The sequence below is a fragment of the Urocitellus parryii genome, chromosome 1, assembly GCF_045843805.1.
Source record: "Urocitellus parryii isolate mUroPar1 chromosome 1, mUroPar1.hap1, whole genome shotgun sequence".
Taxonomy (NCBI): domain Eukaryota; kingdom Metazoa; phylum Chordata; class Mammalia; order Rodentia; family Sciuridae; genus Urocitellus; species Urocitellus parryii.
Genome location: NC_135531.1, coordinates 222119286 through 222145817, shown reverse-complemented (window position 1 = coordinate 222145817; position 26532 = coordinate 222119286). Strand labels below are relative to the sequence as shown.

The following is a 26532-nucleotide window of genomic DNA, read 5'->3' as shown; positions in this document are numbered from 1 at the left end:
CTCTCCAGCACTTATTGTTGTTTGACTTCCTAATGGCTGCCAGTCTTACTGGAGTGAGATGGTATCTTAGGGTAGTTTTGATTTGCATTTCTCTGACTGCTAGCGATGGTGAGCATTTTTTCATGTACTTGTTGATTGATTGTATGTCCTCCTCTGAGAAGTGTCTGTTCAGGTCCTTGGCCCATTTATTGATTGGGTTATTTGTTATCTTATTGTCTAATTTTTTGAGTTCTTTGTATATTCTGGTTATTAGGGCTCTATCTGAAGTGTGTGGAGTAAAGATTTGTTCCCAGGATGTAGGCTCCCTGTTTATCTCTCTTATTGTTTCTTTTGCTGAGAAAAAACTTTTTAGTTTGAGTAAGTCCCATTTGTTGATTCTATTTGTTAACTCTAGTGCTATGGGTGTCCTATTGAGGAATTTGGAGCCCGATCCCACAGCGTGTAGATCATAACCAACTTTTTCTTCTATCAGATGCCGTGTCTCTGATTTAATATCAAGCTCCTTGATCCATTTTGAGTTAACTTTTGTGCATAGCGAGAGATAGGGATTCAGATTCATTTTGGTCCAAATGGATTTCCAGTTTTCCCAGCACCATTTGTTGAAGATGCTATCCTTCCTCCATTGCATGCTTTTAGCCCCTTTATCAAATATAAGATAGTTGTAGTTTTGTGGATTGGTTACTGTGTCCTCTATTCTGTACCATTGGTCCACCCGCCTGTTTTGGTACCAGTACCATGCTGTTTTTGTTACTATTGCTCTGTAGTATAGTTTGAAGTCTGGTATCGCTATACCGCCTGATTCACACTTCCTGCTTAGTATTGTTTTTGCTATTCTGGGTCTTTTATTATTCCATATGAATTTCATGATTCTTTTATCTATTTCTACAAGATATGCTGTTGGGATTTTGATTGGCATTGCATTGAACTTATAGAGAACTTTTGGTAATATCGCCATTTTGATGATGTTAGTTCTGCCTATCCATGAGCAGGGTATGTTTTTCCATCTTCTAAGGTCTTCTTCTATGTCTTTCTTTAGGGTTCTGTAATTTTCATTGTATAAATCTTTCACCTCTTTTGTTAGGTTGATTCCCAAATATTTTATTTTTTGGGGGGATATTGTGAATGGAGTAGTTGTCCTCATTTCCGTTTCAGAGGATTTGTCGCTGATATACAGGAATGCCTTTGATTTATGCGTGTTGATCTTATATCCTGCCACTTTGCTGAATTCATTTATTAGCTCTAATAGCTTCTTTGTAGACCCTTTTGGGTCTGCTAGGTATAGAATCATATCATCTGCAAATAGTGATAATTTAAGTTCTTCTTTTCCTATTTTTATGCCTTTAATTTCTTTTGACTGTCTAATTGCTCTGGCCAGTGTTTCGAGGACTATGTTGAACAGAAGTGGTGAGAGAGGGCATCCCTGTCTTGTACCAGATCTTAGAGGGAATGCCTTCAATTTTTCTCCATTCAGAATGATGCTGGCCTGTGGCTTATCATAGATTGCTTTTACAATGTTGAGGTATGATCCTGTTATCCCTAATTTTTCTAGCGTTTTGAACATAAAGGGATGCTGTACTTTGTCGAATGCTTTTTCTGCATCTATTGAGATGATCATATGGTTCTAATTTTTAAGTCTATTGATGTGGTGAATAACATTTATTGATTTCCGTATATTAAACCAGCCTTGCATCCCAGGGATGAATCCTACTTGATCATGATGTATAATTTTTTTGATATGTATTTGAATCCGATTCGCCAGAATTTTATTGAGGATTTTTGCGTCAAGGTTCATTAGAGATATTGGTCTGTAGTTTTCCTTCTTTGAAGTGTCTTTGTCTGGTTTCGGAATCAGGGTGATGTTGGCCTCGTAGAATGAATTTGGAAGTTCTCCCTCTTTTTCTATTTCCTGAAATAGCTTGAAAAGTATTGGTGTTAGTTCCTCTTTAAAGGTTTTGTAAAACTCTGCTGTATACCCATCCGGTCCTGGGCTTTTCTTAGTTGGTAGTCTTTTGATGGTTTCTTCTATTTCCTCTATTGTTATTGGTCTGTTTAGGTTGTCTATATCCTCCTGGCTCAATCTGGGCAGATCATAGGACTCAAGGAATTTATCTATGCCTTCACTATCTTCTATTTTATTGGAGTATAAGGATTCAAAGTAATTTCTGATTATCTTCTGTATTTCTGAAGTGTCTGTTGTGATATTGCCTTTTTCATCCCGTATGCTAGTAATTTGAGTTCTCTCTCTTCTTCTCTTCGTTAGCATGGCTAAGGGTCTGTCAATTTTATTTATTTTTTCAAATAACCAGCTTTTAGTTTTGTCAATTTTTTCAATTGTTTCTTTTGTTTCAATTTCATTAATTTCAGCTCTGATTTTAATTATTTCTTGCCTTCTACTTCTTTTGCTGTTGTTTTGCTCTTCTTTTTCTAGGATTTTGAGATGAAGTATGAGATCATTTATTTGTTGGTTTTTTCTTTTTTTGAGGAATGAACTCCAAGCAATGAATTTTCCTCTTAGAACTGCTTTCAATGTGTCCCATAGATTCCGATATGTTGTGTCTATGTTTTCATTTAACTCTAGGAATTTTTTAATTTCCTCCTTGATGTCTTCTAAAACCCATTGATCACTCAGCAACCTATTGTTCATTCTCCAGGTGATGCTTGATTTTTCCTTTCTTCTTTTATCATTGATTTTCAGTTTCATTCCATTATGATCAGATAAGATGCATGGTATTATCTCTACCCCTTTGTATTGTCTAAGAGTTGCCCTGTGACATAGTATATGGTCTATTTTTGAGAAGGTTCCATGTGCTGCTGAGAAAAAAGTGTAGCTACTTGATGTTTCAACTGATATTTTATAACTTTCCTAAATACAACTGAATTAAAACATACAGTGTTTAATTCAATGGTTCAGTTAACTTATATTTGCTCGTGCTTAAAACAGAATTTGAGGTCTAACCAGCTGAGAACCTAAGCAGAGCAATGCTCTCCAATTTCCCATTATTCAGCCTTCAATGATTGCTCGTGGCTCTGAAAAGAGGTTTTTTAAAAAATAAATGAATAAATATAAATTGATTAAAACATGGAGGATTAGGATCATTTTATAATTAAGTTTCCTAATTCATATCTGATAGAAATGCCAATAGTAACACAATGCCCTTGATAATAGCAAGGCTCCTTTAAAAACCAAAGTCTTGTTTTTCAGAAAAAGTTTGTATTATAAAGAAGATTTTTGCATATACTTCCGCTGGTCCTAGAAAGTGTTTTTATTACTGTGAGGTTCCATTATGCCCATAGCAGAAGACTGATTTTCATTTCAGTCATATCTGCATAAATATGAAAAAAAGCAGGAATAATTGATTTGGACTTTTACATTTCTGTTTCAGAAAGCTTTAGATACAATGAAATACCTTTCATATAACCACCCAGTCATTTTATATGTGTTACTCACAACCTTCTACCCTGACACATTGAGTAGGCACTGAATGTGGTCCAAATGGCAGTTTTTAAATAAATTGTCAATTTGGATTTTTATCAATGCAAGGTAGAAGACTTCCATCCTCATATTTGTAACTGCTGAAAGTGACCAGCGCATATGCAGACACAGGCCTGGCTGAAAGCATATCAGCATTTTAGGTTGAAAATGTTTTCCTGCATTTCTGTAGCAGGAATTAAGCGAAGAGGTTGCTATTTTTTTTTTTTTTTTGGGCCCTCAAATTCACTATTGATCCCTAAGTCTGTCCTGGTTCCTGCTTCGGTGTATCCCAAATTCCTTCTCCTTTGCCAAGTTGTTTCTAGGTGTGTTCACAATCAGCATCAAAGCCTCCTTCTGTTACCTGCCAGGTGTTCACCTGGCCATCAGCCCCAGTTTCCATGGTTGCTCCTATGCTAATTATTAGAAATGGGAAAGAAAAAAAAATCAGATGTGGTTTTAATTCAAACTCAGGAAAAGTTTGAAATAAAATAATTCAAGGGTGAGCCATCCATTTTAATATCAAAACCTGGTAAGACTGGACTATTATTTTCCTTATTATACTTCCAAACAGAATTTAGGAAATCTGGAATGGTTGCTTAGTCTGTTCAGTATGGCTTCCAGGCCACAAACTCCTAGGCACAAGTAAAAGTCTAGCTCTTAGGGCTCTATCCCCAACTGTTAAAAGGAGAATTGACATCTTTAATTCTGGTCTTCCCGGGGACTTTTAGCACAATAAAATAGCACCAAAGGGCTGTAGGGATCAGTCTCTCATTAAGGTATAGGTATGAGCTTCTACAGATATGCTCCCAAGCCCTGGAGAGACTTTGAGATTCAGATCTACCTAGGAGGCACCACAGATTCATCTGAATGTACATGCCTTCATGAAAACAAAATTTACCCATTCCTCATTAAAAAAAAATACACACTTTAAACAAGAATTTTTTTCCCTTAAATTATCATCTGTTAGATAAAGTATTCATAGTTTTATATAGTCTCTTTTGGGAGTAATCTTTCCAGGAGAAAAACATTTCTAAGTATCCTTATAAAAGGAGTAAGACCACCAAGATTGTAATTGATGGATAATTTAGATGGGCACAGATGGTGAAGAATATGAAATATTACTTAAGTGCAAAGCAAAGAAAAGGCTCTTCTCTCTCAGATACAATGAAATGTATCACTTTCCTGATTTAATAAAATTTAATGCATATAAGTAAAACGTGTAATCTACCTCAAATAAATAGAAACCAGATTCTTAGGACCAGGTTAGCCAAACAACAGATATTCAAACTTTCTAGGAAACAGAAGGACAGAACCAACGCTTAAAGATGATTTAATTTTATGGTAAATGTAATAATAAAAGAAGTCCCTCGATCTTTTTTTTTTTAAATAGTTTTTCTCCTTAAACCTTTAAAACATATAAGTGTTTGTATGACTTTTAACAGTTATAGGTTGTTCTTTCCAGAGATCAATAACATGCAGTTTTCCTTTCTCTTGGTATTTTGCAATCTAGGCGTTAGAAGTAGGATGGCTGGCTATGCAGGAAGTAAACTTAAGCATGTAAATTAGCAGTGTACAAAGGAGGTGGCCACTTGGGTACCATCTCTATTCCAGAACAAATATAAACACACATGAAGATGGTGAAGATTTCAAACAAATGTTACAAATACCAGGAATGACCATAGTTAGACAGCTTTTTCATTGAGCAATACGAAAATATAATAGGTATATAACCTTTGGAGTTGGGTACCTAAAGTTCTATTAACAGTGTGAATATAAAGAACCCTTCAAAAAAACAAAAACAAAAAACCTAAATAGAAAACTAATAAATCTTTTTTTTTTTGATACTGGGGAATGAAATCAGGGGCACTCAACCACTGAGCCACATCCCCAGCCCTATTTTGTATTTTATTTAGAGACAGGATCTCACTGAGTTGCTTAATGCCTCACTAAATTGATGAGGCTAGCTTTGAAATCACAATCCTCCTGCCTCAGTCTCCCAAACTACTGGGATTACAGGCGTGTGCCACTGAGCCTGGCCAAAAACTAATAAATCTTAATGTTAAAAAATAATGTTGTAAACTAAATAAATTACTAAAGCAAAAAAAATATAGTGCCAGAAATTCATAACAGTATAATAGGCTGCTTCGTCTTGGCTTCAGAAGATTTCTAAAGTAACTAATTAGTAGCACAAGTTCTAAAGCTTTAACAATTTGGTTAAAACAAAATATAATAAAGAAACAAGAGACTAAAAAAATTGTATAGGTCTTGAGACAATGACTAAAATGAAGTATATTTAAGATGACTAAAGAAATCAGTTGATTCAGAATTACCTCACTTTAAATAATTTGAGGAAAATCAAATCAAAAGAAAAATCTTTCTTTTATTGAGCATTGTATGACATAAATTCTTGAGTATCTGAATTGTCTACCATCTATCTGGTGCTATGTTTTAACTGGCCTTGATATTGGCTAACCATAAAAAGAATTGGTTAAGTGGACCATTCAAAAAAGATATTTCAAATAAAATAAGACTTGAAAACTGAAGCCAGGTGTGGAAGTACATGCCTGTAATCCCAGCTACTAGGGAGGCTGAGGCAGGAGAATCAAAAGTTTGGAGCCAGAATGGGCAGCTTAATGAGAGCCTGTCTCAAAATAAAAGTACAACAACAACAACAATAATAAAGGCTGGGGATATGGCTCAGTAGAAGAGCACTTGCCCCAGCATGCTCAAGGAGCTGGGTTCAATTCCCAGCACAGCAAAAACAAAAACAAACCAAATGAAACCCTTTAACTTAAATTCACTTTTATTCTCACATATAGCCTATGTATTATAGGGTAAATATCTGTGGCAAGATTTGTAAAAGAATGAAAAAAGTGTGACTTATTTGGAAAACGTTTGTTCAATTACAAAATGCAGGAGTTCTGTCAGAAATAAGTCAATTATTTCCTTCTCTTAAATTCAACCTATGAATTTAAATTAAAACCTCTTTCAAACTATATGTAGAATAAAATTTATTCCAACTCTTTTTCCAATAGATAAATGTTTTCTACCTCTAGACTAAATGAATACATATTTACATCCTTGAAGGAGATAACTGTCATGCATAGATATCATTCTAATAACCATATGTGCTTAGAAATTAATTGGTTAAAGATTTTTCAACTACTATGGTTATCATGAAAATGATTTAAAAACATATACTGATGTGATTTAAGTATTTCTACCAGCCTTTCTTAAATCTGACATCCCCACTGTTCACCAAATGTGCACAAATGTCCACTTCAGAGAAGAAACAGGCAAAGGGCCAAATTTGTGTTTGTAAATAAAGTTTTATTGGAACACTCCCACCCCCCACTTTGTCTATGGCAGTGTTTTTGCTACAGTGGCAAAGTTGAACAGTTGTAACCATGAGTACAAGTCCCACAAGTTTAAAATATGATCTGGCCCTTAACAGAAAAGCTTTATGACCCCAGGGTTTCAGAGTCACATCAGAGGATATATTATAGGAAACTTAATCATGGTACCTGACACGTGGCAATTGTGTAGTTTCATGGCCAACTTCACCACATTTTCTTCTGACAAAGGATGTATAAGAGATTTAAATTTCATGGCTATTCTGAAACCCATTAAATATTACCCTCAAAGTTCAAACAAATTATAAAGAGTTCTGGTAGCTATCACCATCAAAAGTCTCACGATCAATTACAACTACAACACTATGATAATTTGAAAGGCAGAGAGTTTTTTCACTAACTTCTAAAAGCAAAAACTGATTGGATTCAATATTACTTTCTCTGCTGCTAAATGTGCCATTACTTTATGGCTTTTACAAACAGATATAAATAAAACAGAACCATGGGGTAAGCAGTGTTTACCCAATTTTTCTCCTGTGCAACATTTATGGTCCTGTTTCAAGATCAAGAACTCAAAATCTTGTCTACTGTAGATTATTTAGTTAATATTTAATCTTTAATTGATTTTTTACCATGGAAAATGCTGCAATAAAAATTTATTTGTACAATAGTAAACGATATGATAGAGTCACCAATCACTTCTGGTGGGACTGGCCAGAGCGTGGTGCTTGATTTGCAATACTTCTGAATCATCCATCCTTCCTATTTTCCTTCTTCTCCCTTATCAAATGCATGCTCTCCAAACACACTCTGCTTGCAAATCACGTAGCTATTTTAAATTATACATATTATATCATTTTTCTCATTTAACTTTAAGTCCTCAGAAGTTTCATACCATATAACCCTCATACTACATCATAGTAGCCTGGGGTCAAGTGGACCTTCTGGGCTCTGTTCACTCCCACTGGCCTAGTCACACTAACCTGTAGAGCTTTTAATGGGAAAGGTCACTTCTGAGACATTTAACCTGCATTCCATGTCAAAATGACAAGTGATATGGGGTTTAACAGACTTAACCTTCCAGTTTTTTTTGCAGTAATCCCTGGGGACAAAGGCATGGAACACCTTATGAGATCTAGAAAACCCTTCGGAGTGAAAGCAGCCAAGAAGATCAGTAGGGGGCAGCCTGTGCTCAAAGAAAATAGAGCTTCTGCAGGACACAAAAGCCATCATACTCACTTGAACTGCCAAGTTCTGGAGGCCCCAAATGACAATAGGCAATCAAGGACTCAATTTTTTGCTATAAATGGAAGATGGAAAAAGTCTTCTTCAGGTCACTTAGCTTGGGCTGGTGCCGCAAGTTGTCAGGAGGAGTTCAGAGGACTCTTATTATCCTCATCAGCCTTATCTTCCTTTTCCTTTAGCTGACGAGCTCCCCACCTCCATCTCCAACAAGTGCTCAGAATTCTAGCTGTAGAATTCACTGGAAGCTTCTTTTGCCTCCACACAGATCTCTGGCCACACATTTTTCCCTAGCTGGAATGCCTTTTCCTTCCTCCAAGCCGCACGACCGCTTGAGCACCCGGAAAACTCCCTTTATTTTGCCTACTAATTTTCATGCACCAAGGGCTCGGACACTGTAGTTGATTCTTCACACCAACATAAAGCAAGTACCAGATTAACTACATCTTATACGGAAACAGAGGCACAGAGACACTAAACAGCTTTTCCAAAGTCACAGAGTGACAAAGGCCAGGGTTGGATCTGAATCCAGTTCTGTGTGACTCCTCAGAGTTCAGGCTCCTAACTACCAAAGTTGCCACTTCTCAGAAACAAAACTATATGGAAAGATGACCCCAGGAAGGAGGATGGCCGCATTTCGGAAAACACAAATAAATGAAAGTCTGATGACCAGAAAAAGAAGAGATGTGGATCAAGAGTCAAAGTGCAAGGATTGGCCTTGAGGGGGAGAGGCACCTCTTAGGAGACCAAAGAGAAGCAGAGAAGGTTTGTTGGTATTTATGTGGACGAAAACAGAGGGAGTTCAGGATTCTAAGAGGACATTTAGAGCTATAAAAAGTTAAATTCCCCCCCCCCCCAAAGAATTCTGTGAAGACTAGAGCGGAAGCTCCCAGAGGCATATGGATAATGGAACCTCCCAGCTGAAAGGGAAATGCCCCAAGGGTCAGTGGCACCTCCCAAGAGAGTAGGACTCCTGAAGCCCTAGACTTAGGGACCCAGAGCTCTAGAAAAGCAGGCTGCTGGGTCCCAGCGTGTGGGTCCCTCGGTACTGCAGCAATGCTGCTATCCTCTGCTGTACACTGGCTCCCGCTGTACTGCACAGTGGGAACAGCAGTGTGTGACCAAGTGTGTGTCGGTGGTCAGCTCCCTGGCTGTGAGATCTAATGGTGCTTATGAGCCTCTCTGGCAAGACACATGGATGTTTGCCAGAGTAAGCCATTATGGAAGGCAGCCTCTGAATCAAACCCTACAAAGTGTTCCATAAAACACATTTCTTCTCCAGATAATAGTGTTCTACTCTTCTCCCACTAGCCTCCCCACAGCACGGATTGAGATGCTTTTGATCACAGATGGTAGCTTATTAAAATGTGCTGCCTCCTCTTCCCACTTAGATTCTGAAGGCCCGGTAGAGATAGAGAAATGGGATAGAGGCCGAGAGCCAGAACTGCCCACCTCAGAAGAAACCTCAGCTTATTCAAAGGCCCAACATTTCGACTCAAATCACAAGCAGACATGTGAAAGAGCAGCTTCGCACATCTGTGAGAGAGAGGTTAAGTGGCATGCTGACCTTGTGGATAAGTAGAGCCCCAAGGTTACCCAGAGTCCTACCTCAGTCCCTACCTCACTCAGAATGGCCAATGTCACCTGCTGTGATGTTAGCTTTTCCAGCAGAGAAAGGACTTGCTGATACCATGTGAGGGTTAGTGGTTCTCACATATCTGGGTCTGTAGAAACACTTTATATTCTTGAAAATCATTGAAGACACCAAAGAGTATTTATGTGGGTCTATCAGTATTTACCATATGACATGTTAGAACTGAGAAACTAAATATTTAAAAACTGGTATTAATAAGAACAAATTTTATTATATGTCAACAAATAATGAAAGATAGCTATATTTTCCAAAATAACAAAAAACAATGGTGACTAGAGTTGTGCAGTTTCATATTATTGCATATCTCTTGCTTAATACGTGAGAGTTGGATTCTCACAACTGCATATACATTCAATTTGTTGCCAGATGTCATTTTGGTTGAAGCACTTTACAGAAAACCAGTACCACACAGATACATGGTTAGAAAAAGGAGAAGTACCTTAATACCTTTTGTTGTTATTGTTATTGTGCCAGGGATTCAACCAAGGGCCTTGTGCATGTGAGGCAAGCAGTCTACCAACTGAGCTATATTCTCAGCCCTTAATACCTCTTTTGAATAGTCATGAATATTCTTCTCTGATGCTGTACCAAAATTTGACAAGTCAGATATTCTCAAAGATGAGTTTAGTGTGGAATCTAGAACCCTATCAATACACTTTACATTCTATTCCACTAAAATCCATTGGTCTGTCTTGTGCTTCAAGGTACTTTTTGCTCACATGTGATTTTTTATCACATTGTGCACTAGTCATTTGGAAAATAATGGTTAACTGAGTTCATGATATATTTTGTTATACAATATTTTTTAAAAATCACATTTTCTAATAAAACTACGAATCTCAACAGAAACATTCAAGTATTGAGATGCTCTCAAACTCTCCCTGGTAGATACAAGTTTTCCAAACATATAATTTTTGCCTGAAAGTTTAAGATTTCTCTTGAAGAAATAGCTTGTCATTTGCTTTACTCAAATAACTAGATGAACTCACTTTGCACATATTCATGAAAATGCCTGCAATGACACAAGCTGGAATAGCGTAGTTTGCTGGCCATTCTTTCAAGTAAGAATGGAATCCTATAAAAAACAGGGAGCCTGTTCAGCTCACAATGCAAAGAAATAAGCTCATCAGGACTTTCCCAGGATGCCACTGTGCACTGTGATGCCATCACAAGTCCTTTGTGCCCACTTCCCATTCCATCACATGGTCACGTTTTAAACAGAGATTTAATACAACTAACACTTCCAAATCCTCCATCAAGAACATTCTCAAGTGAAACTGATGTTCTTTTCTTCCTGCAAGTGTGTGGCGTTGAAGAACACAAAGACTACTTGTGCAACTCAGTGCCGCCAGCAGTCTCATTAGTTTTGATTGTTTTACTCACTGCTACCTTCACACACTCACTGCAGATTTTCACTCAGTGAGCAAAGGGAATGCCATCTCGTGCTATAATGAAAATGCTATAATTGGTGACCTCCTGAAAAGGTCTCTATGATCTCCAAGGATTCAGAGGCCACACCTTGAGAAATGCTAATCTGAACAATTAATTTCCAGACATGATTCTAGGAAATGATAATTAGCCATATTATTCATAATAGCTGCACCAGTCAGGATAAACTGGGTTAGGAGGGAATACCAAAGTCTTCAGAATCTTAGTTGTTTAAAATGACTGACTTACTATGTGTTATCAAGGGTTGGGAGCGAAGTGAAGAGAGGGTCTGCTTATTCAAGTCACCCAGGGACCCAGGACAATGAAGCAGCCTCTATGTCAAACTTAGTCACTGTACTGGAGAGAAAGTGAAACCCCTAGAGGGTATCACACCAGCAATTAAGTGACATAAATCAGCTGTGTTCACAGACTACTAGTCAGATGGTTCCATTCAATCACAAAAAGGGGTGTGTTACAATCCTAGATGTGCTAGAGGATGCAGAGCTGGCCACACCTGGTGGCTGCACAAATAACATGCACTGAGCACTCCCACAAGGTAGGTTATATTATATGAACTTCATTTTTTTTTGGATAAGCAAACTGAAACTTCACTTTTTTGATTAGCACAGAGAGGTAAAGAAACTCACTTAAGGTCACACCAAATTAGGAGTGATACTGAACTGAGAAGATAGGTGGATTCCAGATTTCATGACTTTTTTATTTTTTGGTTCTGGGTATTGAACCCAAGGGTGCTTTACCACTAAGTGACAAGCCCAGCCCCTTAGAGTCTCACTATGTAATTTAGCGAGACTCAGCCTCCCAAGTTGCTGGGATTACAGGCACCCGCCACCACACCTGGCCAGAGTCTATGATTTTAACCTCTAAACCATACTACCCATAATAATGTCTTCCCTAGCCTAGGACAAAATAAGAAAAATAAAACTTTAAATGATTACAATTTAAAGCATTGTCCCTTATAAGATATCCTTCCTTCTTTTCTTTTGTTAAATATATCCTTTCCTTTACGAATTAGTGGTGAGAAAGGGTAGGTGCTTTTAACCATTTCCTTACTAAGTAAAGGATTGGCAACCTCAAGTTAGTTCTTCATAGTAATTTTGTTAATTTTAATAGGTTAAAAATGAAAAAGAAAATCTGTGAGCACTAGTTTTAGGTTTGATTGTTTTACTATAGGCTTTGATTCAAATTTTGATCATTAATTGCCAGGTACTTCTCTAAGTTCTATTTGTCAAGCATTGTACTAGATAGTTTTATGTACATTATTTCATTTAAACCGACACCAGCTTGCATCCTTGTAAGAGTATTAAAGAATGCATTTTCCTTTACCCTAAAGATCTGGGCCATGGCCTGGCTCCAAAAGGCAGCTGAAAGCACTCACAATGGTAGGCACCAGCTATTGTCTATCAAAAGTAATCAGAGAGTAGACAAAAATCTGTAAATAAGTTTCTTGCTAAACTTAATCATCATACCTCTCTGTCAGGAATCTTTGGCATGATGGGGGTGTTTTTCTCAGGTTAAAGACCAAGAAAGCAACAAGCTGACTTTGCCAACCAGGCCCTGGAACACTGCCAAGGATGCTTTCCTGAATATGAGCAGGACCCACTGGCCCAGGGCCCAGGCCTTGGAGCCAGAGAGCAGCTTTGTTAAAGGGGACACAAGTTTTAGACATAAGCAAGCTGTTCTGAGCCCAATACAAGAATGTGTATTAGCTTTCCTCAGAAAATTTATATGTGCAGGAGAAATGCTCATTGTGAGCAGATGTTACAGCACAGAATTTTAACAACAATAAAAGTTTTGAAAAAAGATGTTTCAAATATCATTGAACACCAAGAAAATATTGTATTAGGAAGATACCTTTTTTTTAATAAAAGAAGAAAGAAAGGGTAGAAGAAAGGAATGGGGGAAGAAGAAAAAAGGAAAATTTTCTTTAAAAAGCTTACATATTTTGGTGGCATACCATATTTAATCATAAGCCTGGAAAGATTAATATATTCAGCCTCACTGACCAAATAAGTACCAGCTTTGGTAAAGAGCAAGAGGTTGTGTGCTCTGTCAACAATGGTATGAAAGGTTCTTCCTTTATTTTTAACTCCCAGATTCTTTGTGGAAATATTTTTTTTTCCAATGGTGGAAAAAGGAGAAGAGTTGGTGAATAGGAAAGCAATTTCATAAAGATTCATGAAACCATTCAGTCAAAAATTTTGATTTCTAAACCTCATTTATATACTGATTCAAGAGTCTGAAGCATGCATCTGGATCCAGTGTTTATAAATCCTGATCTCTATTTGAATATAGCCATTCAAGCTTACTGCTTAGTAGGGGAGCCTAAGAAGCATTTTGATAACCCTTCTTTTAACAGTCTCATGAATAGCCTTCAGAAGTTAGTTTCCATAACATATTACCAAGGAGTATCTTCAAACATCCCTATTTCATGATTAAGAAACAGGCTGTTTTTAGGAGGTGCAATTAATAGTTCCAGCATAGAAGATGGAGAGTGTATCTGGCAGACAGAACACACCATAAATTGTCACTGATGGCTGGAACAGCAGATTCTCCAGGTGGGAGTGTAATGAGGACAGGGTGACCAAGGACCCATGGGGTCAGTCAGCAAGATATGACCGGAAACACAAGAACCACAGTGCTCTAATGCCAGATGGCAATATGGTAAAGGTCTTTCTTATCAAAACCTGTGCCAACTAATAAGCACATCTGATAGTGACCTCATTTCCATTTTGTGCAAGAAGTAAGAATAAGCCAACTGTACCAGGAACATACAAAAATACTCTGACCAACAGAAGAAGAGAAGGGTGCTAGACAGCTAAAACAAGCTACTAGAGCAGACTTAGGGAAAAAAAATGTGTGTATATTGTGTGTGTGTGTGTGTGTGTTTATATATACACATGTATATATTCATATACATACATATATATATACACATATACATATACATACACACACACACATTGTATCAATATATACATAAAATTTGTAAACACTGACAACACACAGGCCTAGAATCAGTTCTACAAACCTCACTGTAAAATTATCTTTTTTATAGGTGTTTTCTATACTTGTGCTAAATATGTGAAAAATCACACAAAATGATGCACTTCAACCATTAAAAGTAATCCTCCAATGGAAATTAGTGAGATAATGGTCATTTGGCTTAAAGTAATGAAGCTTCCCTGAGTTCTGCTGGCTCACAGTTTTTGGAAGACAAGAACAGCTACTCTTGCTTTAATCAATCTCTTTGATTTTGTGTAGCATCCCTAATTCTCATCAAGCAAAGGGGAATCAACAAAATGGTAATGAGTTATAAAAGTCTAATCTAAGAGTGAATTCTAGGGCTTTGGTAAACTTGGATTCCAATTCATTCCCACATTACATGTTCTTGAGAAACTTACATAAACTCACCATGTATCGATTTTCTACCAGACACATAGAAAATAGTTGGTTCTTGCCTTGCATGCACAAGGCCCTGGGTTCAATCCCCAACACCACACACACAAATAAATTAAAAAAAGAAAACAGGAGTCTATGAGTTTCAACTGAATAATGGTTTTATGGTTTTACCCATAAAACAGAGGAGATTGAGCTGGCATATCATCACTGAAGGATGTTTAAATGTTTCCAGAAACTGGCCCAGAGTGTTTGGTGCAAAGAATATAGGGAGCACAAATTGTAGATGTCAATGAATCTTCTACTTTGCCAAGGCTCATCTTGAAAGGGACCATCTACTTTTTCTGACAGTCAGATACCTATACCATACTAAGGCCTCGCAGCCATAAAAGTCAGGAAAGGTAGCTTTTTGTCAGCCAAGAAAGCTGCTGTGGCTGAGATGTAGAAGAGCTGGGGAAAAGAGACTCAGGCTCTAGACCATAGACTCCTAAGTGCTTGTCAGCTGCCACTCAGACACCATTTTGCAATTTAGCAGATTACTGAACAAACCAAAATGATACATTACAGTATTATGCTCCATCATAACATACAATGCTGTTTGCAAAGGAACTGATTCATTTATTCCTGGACTTATTAATCCTACCATAAGCAGGTACTTTGATAGCCACAAGCAATACAAAGATAAGCATATCCTGCTTCCTATAGGCTGAATTGTTTGTTTTCTCCCAAAGTCATATGTTGAAATCTTAATTCCTAAAATAGTAGTATTTGGAGTGGGGTCTTTTGGGAGGAGCCCTTATGGATGAATTAGTGGCTTTAAAGAACATCTCAAATATGTCAAAATACATTCTATTGCTATGCATAACTAAAAAGAACAAATAAAAATAAATAAATAAAATTAATAGGAAAAAAAAAGAATGTCCCAGAAATTTGTTTTGCCCCTTTTACCATTTAAGGGCATAGTGAGAAGGTGCCATCTATGAGAAAGTGGAACTCTCACCAGATAATGAATCTGTTGCTGCCTTGATCTTGGACTTCTTACCTTCTAGAACTATGAAAAATAGATTTCTACTGTTTATATCAGAAATTTGTTTTTCTTTTGTAGTGCTTGGTGTCAAACCCAGAGCCTTGGGCTGGCTAGGCAAGTGTTCTAACAATGAATTACATCCCCAGCTGATTTCTGTTGCTTGTCAACTGAATAGCCTATGTATTTTGTTATAGCAGCTCAAATGAACTAAGACATTGCTCTTTACCCTTCAGGTCTACTGAAAGGAGAGAGGCAGGTCATCATACTGTCAAAATATAACACAATAAGTGTAGGATACTCTTATCAACTAAATAAAAAAGGTAATCAAAAATCTTGAAACAGAATAAGTTATCAAAAAAGAGGCTAATTTTGGTTATATCTTGTTAGTGACAAAGAGAAAATAGGGTATACTCTAGCCATAGACAGAGTCTTATAAAAAACAAACAAACAAACAAATAAATAAATAAAAGAAAATAGGAGTCTATGAGTTTCAACTGAGTAACGGTTTAACCCATAAAACAGAGGAGATGCACAAAGAAATTTAATATATTGGAACAACAGCAGCAACAAAAACAGAGATGCACAGGAAAAACTTAATGTGCCTAAACAATGGTGAGAAGATATTTGTAGCTAAATCCTATGTGTATGGAGAAATGGATGATAAGTGGGAGAGGTAGATTTGAGTCATACTGTTTATAATCTTGAATATTACCCCAAGTAGTTTGGGCTTTGTCTTGAAGGTTTAAGAAATATAACTCTGAGGCAGCAGGCAGATAAGATTGACAATTTTAGAACAAGGCGGCTATTATAATAGACTCTATAAATGCAGAGAGGGCTCAAACTAAGTGTGTCAGTGATATTAAGGGAGTAGGAATAGAGGAGAACAAAGAAAACCTTCCCAGTTTCCATGACTGTCGGTTAGAAGGGCTATTTGGAGAGAGATTGTGTTTGCAGTTGGGAACATTTTGCATGTAAGGTTCAGTTTCCTGATTCATAAAATGAAGATAAATAAAAAATAACCAAACTGGAATCGGAGTTGTTGCAAGGATTAAGTAATATAATAAACAAAAAGAACATAATATTATTCTTTGTGAGCAGAGATGAGGAAGTGTGGACCCAAAGAAAATCTGATTAGAAGAGAATCATTTGGGAATTTCTGGCACATGGGTTATTGTTGGACATGATGGAAAATATAAGCTCAATAATCCTACAATTTGGGTCTAGAACCAAATAGGGGCATTAAAATGAAGGCAAGAAAACTATGAAGGTCTGATCCAAGTGTGGGAATCTTGAGAAAACAGTTTTATGAAAAAAATAAACAGCAAACAGCCCAAAGCACAAATTCTGCCCAGAAGCTGGTAGGATGGGAGTTGGAGTGAGTGGATTTAACAGTCAGGTGGCCATGGGTACTCTCAGCACAGGAGACTCTAGTGGAGAGAGGGTGAAATACCACTATTGTTCATTTAGGAATGTTGCATTTTTTAGGCATATTTTGATAACCCTTTTATTAGAGCATTAATTCTGCAGGGCTGGAAACACTGAAACTTTACTGTTTTCCAGGAGTCAAAAGGAATTTTCTTCTCATTTAAATTGGAAAACAGGGACTTGGGGATAAGACTGAGAGAAAATTACTGCCATCAGGATTCAATTGCTATATTTTTTCATAGGTAAGAGAACACTGCGTTTTTTTGGGAAGAGTGAAGGGGCAAAGGAAACAAAATACAAAACAGCACAAACAAACACAGAAACATTTTTGTAATAATGCAGAGAGTACTGCTAACCTAGCACTACCAGGAGAACAAAGGTGAATGCTTTTGAGACTCTACAGCCACCTGCCAAGAGCTATTCAAGATGCACGTCTACAAGCACTTTACAACATAACCACTCTTACCTTCCTTTTGATATCAGTGAACTGGGAAAACATTAAAGACCAATAAAATGACAGCTCCAAGATGTAATAGTAGTGAAGGTCAGTTGTGAGTGGCTGAGGATGAAAGAAAAAAGGAAAAGATTAATAGTTAATAAGGAACCCAATCTGTATGCCAAACATCTCAAACTCAGTGCTGAAAAGTAACAGGGTTCTATGCCTTATGAATGCAATTCCTGCTTATTCTCTTTGTGATAATGGAGCTTTTAAGGGTGCCTCTAATCCACAGTTCTCTGGCATTATTTTCATTTCATCTTAAAGCCCAAAAGCATTAATTAGCATGAATATTTGATATCAAATTCATTATTCAGTTTAATAATAGCATTTATGGTTCTTTCACATGAGTAACTGAAAATTCCTTAGGCAATCTGAAAAAAATATTCTAATGTATATGTAACAAACAAAAAACAAACAAAACCCCTATGGCTGCTGTCAGAGTACAAAGTACAGGGACCTCGAATAGTACAGAGGATAGAAACTGGATTATTATGTGGGTCACCGAGCCATAGTTTCGAGTTCTGCATGAATCAGGAAGCTTTCTTGTTACTAGGAAATGTTCAGTACATTTAAAATATCAAAAAGAATGATTCAAAAATATTTATTAAAAGATCAGAGGAATAGGAAGACTGCCAAGAGATACCAGACTAGGCAACCAGCCAGGAAATCTGAGATAGAAGCCCAGCTCCACAGAATTGTAGGTATAAAACTGGGCCTTACTTACTTGTAAAATGTGGAGCAAGGGGTGGTCTCTTATCTAATTGCCTCAGAGGTTCAGGAATCAGGGGGAGGGCTCAGAAAGACAATGAAGTCTAAATCCATAACATGATTTTCAAAAACATGTTGGTGAGCTGTTTTGAGTTGTTTTAATTGAGTTGTAATGAAATGTTTTCCATTATCAGAATGAGTGAAAAACCTCTGAGTATCATCAGGCAAACATGTCCATACCCTGCATACAAAGTAATGCTATACACAGTCAGTGCAATTAAAGTTATGTGTTCTGTACCCTGATGATATATAACAAGTTGACTATCACAAGAAGCTGTCACTCATTTAATCAGCATCACTATGAATGGGCATCAAGAAAAGCGACTATCCCTCTCAAATTTTTGCAATAGAGTAGATGACAGGATAGGACACTTTCTAATCAGCAATCTTTAACTCTAAAGGACAGTGAATGAGCATTACTATGGACCAAATGTTTGTTTCTCTAAAATTCATGGGAAAGCCTAATAACCAATGTGATGGAATCTGGAGGTGGACCTTTGGGAGGTAATCAGGTCATGAGACTGGAGCCCTTATGTATATGAGCACTTCTTATGATATTCTGTTATGGCTGCCTCAACTGACTAAGACAAGCATCAAGGTTTTCTTCAGCTCGGCATCACCCTTGAGAGAAATTATTTGTCACTGAACTATCCTTTTATAAACCGAAGGCATTAGCAATGAAGGATGGGTATTCAGGGCAGATGTTGGTAGCAATGCAGCCAAGAAAATAGGGCCCTGGAATTTGACCTTAGAGTCAAGGTCAAATTTCAGTTTTAATGAGATTCCCTTAACTCAGCACCATTACCTGGAAAAATGCCCCAGAAGGGTCATAACGACAAGTTAGTTCATCTCCAGAAACTTCAGAAATAGAACATCACATTATAATTACCATTTCCATGGGTTGCTCTGCAACTGGCAAAGCTCACTCACATATTAACTTTTTGATTCTTATGAAAGTTCTAAAGGATTGTACAGTTGGCAGAAAATAGCTTAATTAATTAACTGAGATTAAAAGGCCAAACCCAAGTCTCATAGCTAGTGAGTCTCCATGACCATTGCAGAGGGGCTTCTCATGCCCAACCTGTGTTCCTTATTACAAGCTATACAAGGGCCAGTTGAATGCAAATTTATATTATTTTAATCTTAAAAATGTACACATATATAAAATTATTACATACAAAACAAATACACATGCTTATACAAAAGGAGCATGTGTGTCCTTAATAAAACTGAAGTAGACCACTACTATTTCATCTAAATATATGTTTAATTACTTATGTAGTATGTATGCTAAAGATATAACAAATGTGCTTCATGAACATGCTCAATTTTTGAAAGTGCTCTGAAGGATTGACATTGACTCTGACCTGCAACCTACCATATATGTTTACAGAGACACAATTACACACACAGCCCTGTATTTGCATACATGGTAATTTAATGCTGCTTAATTTTTTTTACCATACATACAAAAAGCCTTTTTAAATTCATATATGGCATTTATCAAAGATTATAACTGTTCCCACAAGAGATCATGAATCTGCCCTTGATTTTGGGAGCTTTATACTGAATTATCCAGTGTTAAGAAATGATGCCTTATCAGAAGACAATCTTGACCTGAATTTGCACCTATGGAATCTTTCCTTTCATATTAATGATGTTTCCTATTCTTAAACATAGCTGTATCAACCAGACCCTCAGACTTTTTTGCTGAATCTATAGTCTGTCCATTAAATAAATTGCAGCTACATTTCGGACCATAATCTTAGCAACTCATTTTCCCAGAAATGAGCTATTTGTCAGTTTCAGCCATCAATGTGAAAATTATTTTGGACTACAGTATAGTTAAGAAGAAGAGAAGGTATTACATTTCACACAGCATTTGTCTCAATGTCCTTCATGTTACAGAATTTATCTCATAAACACAGTGCATTACAGTAGCTGCCATGCCAACATTCCAGTTCAGGATTTTAGGAGCCTTTAACATCCTTTTATAAATGGAAATTTAGATATATATGGCTTGTGCTACTCAGTGTACCTTTATAAGATACAAAGAAAACCTCAAATGACAATGTTCAAGGTAGATAGCAAAGCAGCAGTTGGGCCCTAGAGTAACAATTGTGTCAAATAAGTGATTGGCTTTAACACTGTTGTAGTCACTATCAGATGTCCCTGGAATGCTCCGCTCCCCCTAACTATGTCATGTTGCTTATTTACATTCTTTTCTAATCTGAATAAACTACTTGAAAGAGATGGAAGTGCAAATTAGAGTTCCATTTTAATGTGTTCTTAGCTTTGAACCTGCCCAAGGAGCATCTAATACCAGGCCCTAGCCCATGCTGTGAATCTGTGTGTAATAGAGAAGATGTGGAACATTCTGGGCCACATTAACCCTAAGCATACCCCAAAACCCACATGCCTCTAAAGAGATAACTATAAAAGAACCCCAAACTCAGAAAATCAAAGTTGCTTAATATATCTCTTTATTTTGTCACCAAAATACCTAGCTGCATTTGCTTCTCTTATATAACATATTCCCAAATGAATTAGAATTTTCTAGAAAAGTCCCTGCTTTGATGGTCAAATATTAACGATCAGGGATTGCAACAACACACACTGACATCACTGAATTCACACATAGATACAAAGGTGTGTCGGTGGGCAGGGATCTAAAGTGCTCCCTTTCTGGCATAGTGGTAAATCACCCATCTCACTTTCAGTGACGTTTTCTTGAGTTGCAGGAATAATGATCCATGTGTAATGGTACAAGTCCGTTTTTCTGCACTGAAGGAAATGACACTTGATTTGTATATTCAGAAGCTGCTTCTAAGCTACAAAGTGAACTGAACTCAGTGTGCCTCTTCCAGCTCTCCCGCTTAAGGTGAAGGCAGGCCTTAGACTTCAGTCTTCCTTCAATAATGAGAAGCCCATTGGCTACAAACAGGAATTGTCCACCCAGTGAACTGATTGCATCCTATTTAGCAAATATAAACTTCCAAGTTTACTCCATCTGCTAAAGCAACTGGGCTTTGATTCTGAACTTCATTAAGAACACAAAAACTATTGTCCACACTAAGTCATGTCTAGCATCAATCATTAGGGGCAGGGCTAAAACACAAGTGGCTGCCCAGCCAGGCCTGAAACCATGAAACTGATGTGCAGAAGTTAGGGAAGGAAGACAGAAAGGCCTGCTTACCTGATAGGGGTAGTTGTACCAGCAGTGCCTTGTATTCCACAGCCAGGGGGTCTGAAAAAAAAGGACAAAGAAATATGCTTTACATGTTTTAGAACATTGATAAGAGATGTTTATGAGGGCTCTTGGGATTTCAATAATTTACTGGCATGAGAACTGCTACTTGTTAAAACAAGTAGGTAAAGGAGATTAAAGCAACTAGTAACCCACCATACCTTCTTTCTGATTCATCTTCTAAACTCAACTGGTAGTGTTTCAGGTCATATCTGGCATGACATTTTGCCTCATGCTTTTTTATATTTTGCTGGTCACTTAGACATATCCCTGCAATGTAACCAGTCTCAACAGCAGAGCCTCCAGAGCCTCGCCAGGACTGGTGGTAAATCACCCATCTCACTAATCAAAGAATACAAGTTTAATGCGTTGTTGTATTTTTATAGTTGTATAGATAATATATACTGAGGAAAACACACAAGATAAAGAAAAGGGCAAAAAAATTAAATAATTCATATTCTCATCACCATTACCATCTTGAAGTATTACCTATTTTTGGTCTTTTTTTGCCTCTATGTAACATAAACATAAATATAAATATAGATTTATTTTCAAATATACATATATATGTTTTTGAAGCATGGGCAAAGCTCACCAGAATCTATTTTAAAGTATAATACAAATATTAGTTATTGCTTTTTTTCTCTGATAAAGTTATTTATCTCCACAATTAATTGAAAGCCCCTAAGGAAAATGATGCACTAGGCACATGTTTATCCCCCAGCATCAATACTCAAGTTGACAGTTCAGCATCCATGTTCTGAATGCTAATGAGAAGGAACACAGAATTAAATGCAAGACCTAAAACAAACCTAACAGTATTTCTGAATGTATCAGTCCCATATCCAGGGACTGGGTGTGCTTGCCTCCTAAAGATACAGCAGGAATCTCTTCCACTATGTCCATCCCTTCTAGTCACAGGCAAGAAAGCAGAGATCTGACCCCCCAGAGACTCAGAAAAATCTATAATTCAGAGAGCTCCCTCTCCTCTGCAAGCTTCTTGGCTGTTGTTTTTCTCTTAAAATCCCAGCTTCTCCCTGAGCATATCAGATGTGCATCACTTAGACCTGCATGGGTTGCGGGTGTGCTATCTGACCGCCTGTACAAGCAGTGGACAGGTGTCTGTGTCTCACTGGGTTCCTGCCACCTGAAGCAAGGGAAAAAGCCTGGACACTGTGAATTTGAGGGCCTACCAGGGCCCCAGGTCATCTGGAAAGCTGTTTGTCAAATATTTGAATAATAAGTTATTTCACATACAATACATGTTCACATATACCCTTCTCTCTGACAGTGCTATATATTAACATGAACTTCTAAATAAAAAAAACAATAAAAAATACAGGCACAAAGGATCTGTTATGCCCCCCAAGCACTGTGAGATAGATGGAACAAATTATCTTTTCCAATTTACTTATGAGAAAATAAAAGTTCTTGAGAAGGTGATTCTTCTTATCTGTTATAGAATCAATATCCCTAGTCTAAATAAAAAATATAGAATGTTCCAAAATCCAAAATTTAAATATTATTTTAAATCTGAAATCTAAAATACTTCTGGTCCCAGCTTTTTGGATTCAGGACATTAAACATTTAGTTTAACTCTAGTGTATGAATCTATAGCATATAATGTTACATATTATATAACTGCTTTAATTTGAATTAATCCTATGAATTTCTTTCATCAATTTTTCCACTGATAAAATTTTTCTACATTTACAGTTTTTTCAGAATCATTTCCACATTCATTTGATGTCAAAATCTATATAGTCCATAATGCAAATGAAAGGATAATATTGTAATTAAGAACATAAAAAGCTAAAATATTCAGATACTACCAAAAAGCATTGATGACTAAAAACATGTTGAAATCCTCAATTTAAAAGGGCAGGTCTAAGGCTCAAATCTTCATCATGTTAGATTAGGCCCTGACTTTCCTAACAAGAATCCTACAACACAAGAAATAAAATAAAGAATTAACAAACTGGATGGATTCAATCTAAAAAGCTTCTTCTTGCAAAAGAAACAATGAGGTGAGAAAAGAGCCTACATTTTTGGAGCAAATTTTTGCCACATGCATGTCAGATAGAGCACTAATTTCCAGGATATATAAAGAGCTCAAAAAACTGAATACACACACACACCCACACAACAAAAAACAAAACAAAACAAAAACAAACAACAACAACAAAAACAATCCAATCAATAAATGGGCTAAGGAGCTGAACAGACATTTCTCAGAAAAATATATAAAACTGATCAACAAATATATAAAAAAAGGTTCAAGATCTCTAGTAATTAGAGAAATGCAAATGAAAACTACTCTAAGGTTTAATCTCACTCCTGTCAGAATGGCAATCATTAAGCATACAAACAACAATTAGTGTTGGCGAGGATGTGGAGGGAAAAGGTACACTCATACATTGCTGGTGGAACTGCAAATTGGTACAACCACTCTGGAAAGCAGTATGGATATTCCTTAGACAACTTGGAATGCAACCATCATTTGATCCAGTTATCCCACTCCTTGGTCTATACCCAAAGGACTTAAAATCAGCATACTATAGTAATGCGGCATATCAATGTTTATATCAGCTCAATTCACAATAGCTAAACTGTGGAAGCAATTTAGATGCCCTTAAATAGATGAATGGATAAAGAAACTGTGGTGTATATACACAATAGAATATTACTCAGCATTAAAAGGGGAAAAAATTATGATATTTGCAGGTAAATGGATGAAATTGGAGAATGTCATGTTAAATGAAGCAAGCCAATCCCCCCAAACCAAAGGCTGAATGTTCTCTTTGATAAATAGATGCTGATCTATGATGGGGGTGGGGCTAGGCATGGGAAAAATGGAGGAACTTTGGGCAAAGGGGAGGGAGAGAAGGGGAGGGAGGATGGGGGCAAGGAAGATGGTGGAATGAGATGGACATCATTACCCTAGGTACATGTATGATCGCACATATGGTGCAATGCTACATTCTGTACAAACAGAGAAAGGAAAAGTTGTGCTGAATCAAATCAAATGAATCAAAAGGCATTCTGTTGTCACATATACCTAATTAAAATAAATTAATTAATTTAAAAAACCATCAGGGCTTTAAAGCTACACAGTTAATGGAAGAAAAAATATTTACAACTTAAATGCAGTAAAATTCAAATGTTCATTATTAACCAAAGAGTTATTTATAGATCTCCCAAACAAGAAATACAATCTCTATATTAGAAGTCCTTAAAAATTATGCTGTTGGGGTGTGGCTCAGTGGTCCAGCAAATAAATAAATAAATAAATAGCAATAATAAGTTCTGACACTGAAGGGAAATTCTCATATTATTATGTATGAGTATGACTACATTATAAGAAAAATGCATGAGGTGCACAGTAAAGAAGACTACATCAAATTATTATCAAATCATTTTCTTTAGAAAATGTATAATTTTTGATTTGTCTATTTTTCTAAAGTGGAAGAGATGCCTCTCAAAACCATATATTTTACCTTCTCTTAGAAATGGAAAATAAAAGGAAGCAAGCTGGTTAAGGGAAAGTATTCCATTTTAAACTGCTTCTTGTCAGTAAGAATATTAAAGCCATTAAATAATACATAATAAAGTATAATATAAATATTTTATTCAACCAAAAAAAGGCAGTTCTGTCTGCATAAAAAAGTACATGGCAAGAAAAAATGTTTAACATTGCTAGAAATCAAGGAAATGCAAATCAAAACTACATTGAGTTTTCATCTCCCTCCAGCCAGAATGGGGGTATGGGGGCAGGAAAGAATAAAAAACACAAATAACAATAGTGCTCATGAGGATGTGGAGAAAAAGGTACACTCATACATTGTTGGTGGGACTATGAATCAGTACAGCCACTCTGGAAAGCAGTATGGAGATTCCTCAAAAGATGACCAGCTATCCCACTCCTTGGTATTTATCTAAAAGAACTAAAATCAGCATAATATTGTGAGACAGTTACACCAATGTTTATATCAATGTAATTTACAATATCAAGTTATGAAACCAGCCCAGTGCCTGCTGACAGAATAAATAAAGAAAATGTGGTACTTTTTTTTTTTAAAAAAAAAAACTCAATGTAGTTATATTGAACCATAAAGAAGAACAAAATTATGGTCTTTGCTGGTAAATGGATGCAACTGGATAATATCAGGCTAAGTGAAATAAGCCATACTCAGAAAGTCAAGGGTTAAATTTTTTTTTCCTCTGGAAGCCAGAGCAAAGTAAGGGGAGAAAGGGTGAGAGACAGATCCCACAAAAAGAGAGGGAGATCAGTAGAGCAGAGGAAGGGGATTGATGGGGAGAGAGGAGAGACAGGAAAAGAGAGGAACTACAGAATGAAATTGACAAAATTATGTACATATAAGAATATACCACCATGAACTTCACTTTTATGTACATATATAAACCACCAGTTTAAAAAAAAACAATAAATAAATAGAAGAAAGACGAGCATAGTAGAGGAAAAGGAACAGTGGGAGAGAGGAAGGGAGGGAGGGAAAGAAGCACTAGGGATTGAAGTGGAACAAATTCTATTCCATGTGTGTCTGTTATATCAAAATGAGCCACACTAATATGTATAACTATAATGCACTAATAAAAACATGTTTAAAAACCGCATGGCAATTCAAGCACCTTTTACAGAAACAGATTGCCTTTTTTTTCCGCATGGCATTACAATGCCAGGGAATGTTACAAAGGTTGAAAAATCTAAGAACTCAATGATTCTCAAATTTTGTTTTCCAGTAGCTTATGAGATACATTTCCCTCTGCTCGCTCTGCACATCTGCACATACAACAAGTAATGTTGTAAAGTACTTTATAGATTTAGGGCAATTTACACATATCATCTCATTTCTCACAACTTGTGACCATTCAAGATCACAAGTTATATAGCACACAAGGTACACAGGACAGTTTGGTCAATTCCATTTCACCTTTCCTCCCTTTTCCAGTACCTTCTCCCTCCCTCCTCAATGCCCTTC

The 26532-nt window shown here is 36.7% G+C and overlaps 1 protein-coding gene across 2 annotated transcripts in view; it reads right to left on the bottom strand.

Moving 5' to 3' along the window:
* Cers6 (ceramide synthase 6) overlaps positions 1 to 26532 on the bottom strand; it is a 273609-nt gene that overhangs the window by 48614 nt on the left and 198463 nt on the right. For both annotated transcript variants that reach the window (XM_026389568.2, XM_026389569.2), the window contains exons 5-6: positions 21482 to 21532; positions 17485 to 17577 (exon numbers count right to left, since the gene is read on the bottom strand). In XM_026389568.2, coding sequence (XP_026245353.1) covers positions 17485 to 17577; positions 21482 to 21532 — 144 coding nt within the window. The remainder of the gene's footprint in view (positions 1 to 17484; positions 17578 to 21481; positions 21533 to 26532) is intronic.